The following is a 2,679-nucleotide window of genomic DNA, read 5'->3' on the forward strand; positions in this document are numbered from 1 at the left end:
GAACTGTTTGTAGTGGTTCTGTACATAGAACTTGTAGGTGTGTTCACTATCTGTTCAATACTCTGGGGATTCTGCAACTCTTCACAAAAACTACTGCATAGGGATAGGTTGACGAGGTGATGATGGTGTAGGCAAATCACTTGCTGTACTTCTTCTGCTACTTCTTGATCCTGATCTCCTATTCTGATAGACTCTCTAAGAGTCTCTGCTAATCTGATGTACTCTTGAAAGAGCTCTTCCTCAGCTGGCCTATTGAGGCCTCTGGTGGCAAGACTGGCAAGTCATCCTTTGACAAAGTGCAGTTGTTTGGTAGGGGTCTCAAAGAATGGGAAGGAGGATAGGGGGAATGGGGTACAAGCTTCTTGAAGGTCCTGGGAAAACTGAGAAGTGTGCAATGACACTTTCCAGGTAGAGTGAGTTTATCTGTAAAACAAATGGAATGACCAAAAAGAAAGTTGATGGTGATAACAACCATCGAATAGGATAGACTTTGTCACAGAATTTCATAGTATCTATCTTATCATAAGCATCTAGATAATCTATATCTTATCCAATTAGATATCTACCTTAGATAAGGATAACGTCATGCATGGCAACATATTACTAGTCAGGTGTTCAGCTTATCAGAAGTATGACAAATAGGCTATCATATATTTACACAGAGATTTCCCCATTTGTACTAGGAGCACACATGGCTGTTCAGGTGATCATTATTGTAGAATTACTGACCAGACACAAGGACAGGGCAATGGTTTACATGCTAGGTATTCTTAGATAGCCAATAGTGTATTGAAAGCATCAGTCAGCCTAGGTGTTAGGCGTACTACCAGTAGTGTTAGGGGTCTGGTCCCTCATGTATAAATACCAGAGTAATACAGCATAGCAGGGCAGACTTGATATTCTCAGTCACCTTCGCATACTTGAATCCCAACTCATCCTCTGAGTTAACCACTCTCAAGACAAACCCACCATTTACCTCTTGAAACTACTAGCATTATAAGTGAGTGTTAGGGTTAGGGTTTAGAGTCAGGGTCAAGGGTGATACCTTGACAGACTTGTTATAATGTCAAAGTATTGCCGTGATACTTGACTAATCCGATACCCTAACCCCAAACACTCACTTGTAGGTCTTGCAGTTGTATAGAAAAGCTGGGGGCTGATGACTATAAGAGCTGGTGGACTGTCAAGGTATCACCCTTGACCCTAACCCTAACTCTAACCCCAATCACTCACTTGTAGTGTTTGGAAGTTGACAAGAGGTAATCTTAATAGATTGTCTTGGGAGTGGTTAACTCAGAGGAAGAGTAGAGTGGAGTAGACAGTGGTAGACTGAGTAAGATCAGACTGCCCCTCTACAATGTATTGCTCTGGTATTTATACATGAGAGACCAGACCCCTGATACTACTGGTAGTACACCAAACACCTAGGCTGACTAATGTTCACAATATGCTATTGGCTATCTAAGAATACCTAGTGCATAAACCATTGCCCTGTCCTTGTGTTCAGTCAGCAGTCTTCTAGTGATGATCACCTGAATGACTGTGTGTGTTCCTAGTACAAATGGGGAAATCTTATGTGAACGTATGATAGCCCATTTGCCATGCTTCTGATAAGCTAAACACCTGACTAGTAACATGTCACCATGTACTACACTATCCTTATCAAGATAGATATCTAATTAGATAAGATATAGATCATCTAGATGCCTTAAGATAAGATAGACACTATGAAATTCTATGACATGGACTCAGAGCAGAGGATGTAGAAGTAGACAAGTATTGATAAGTATAACAAGTCTGCCCTCTCTACACTGTATTACTCTGGTATTTATACATGAGGGACCAGACCCCTGATACTACTGGTAGTACACCTAACACCTTAGGATGACTGAGCTTTGTCACAGTTTTCTGAATAGAACTCCAGAATAAGCACATGCCTATCTTATCTTATCAGATATGGATTAGATATAGATTAGATGCAAGCTGGAGTATCTATAGAATAGTATAGAACCTGCCAGAAGGTTCTTGGATAAGGTTGTCAATCAGGTGACAGCTCACTAAGCAGTTCTACTAGCATCACTTAGTGGTCAGGACCCACATGTCACCTGATATTTTAGTTAGACTCTGGCTCGGGGATTCATCATCACCACCGGTTAGTAAGATGGTCAGCAGGGGTTAGTAGATAGCCAATAGCGTAGCTAGCCTAAGTACCAGGTGTTAAGGGACCTGACAACTGAGGATCAGGAGTTCCACTTAAGACTACTACAGACAAAAGGTACTGTTATGCGTAAGGCTGATGCACTATACTAGAACTAGACTTGTAGACCAAGCCACTGCAACTAGCAGTGGTTTGAGAAAGTATACTGGTTGAAGCAACACTTCAGACTGAGACTGGAATAGACAACTGGAGTCTATTACTGGTGTTAAGGGACCTAACGACTGAGGATCAGGAGTTCAACTGGTTAACTGTTGCTGGGACTTATACACGCTATAGTCCTACACTGAACTGGAGTTGTAGACTGAGCCGCTATATCTGATAGTGGTTTGAGAGAGTATACTGGTTGAAGCAACGCTTCAGACTAAGACTGGAATAGACAACTGAGTCTATTACTAGAGACGTCCCTATGAGGTGTACATAGGGAACAAGAGGACAAAACTAAAGTACAGTAGCGAAGGTAG

General features: G+C 41.7%; 1 protein-coding gene across 1 annotated transcript; it reads left to right on the forward strand.

Moving 5' to 3' along the window:
* Positions 1 to 2,098: 2,098 nt before the first annotated feature.
* FIBRA_09591 (uncharacterized protein) lies at positions 2,099 to 2,310 on the forward strand (the record flags this gene model as incomplete). The annotated part of the gene is made up of 2 exons (XM_012321876.1): positions 2,099 to 2,152; positions 2,203 to 2,310. The coding sequence occupies 2 exons, from the start codon at positions 2,099 to 2,101 to the stop codon at positions 2,308 to 2,310; spliced, it is 162 nt and encodes a 53-aa protein (XP_012177266.1).
* Positions 2,311 to 2,679: the final 369 nt, after the last annotated feature.

Source organism: Fibroporia radiculosa (genome assembly GCF_000313525.1).
Source record: "Fibroporia radiculosa TFFH 294 genomic supercontigs, scaffold87524, whole genome shotgun sequence".
Taxonomy (NCBI): domain Eukaryota; kingdom Fungi; phylum Basidiomycota; class Agaricomycetes; order Polyporales; family Fibroporiaceae; genus Fibroporia; species Fibroporia radiculosa.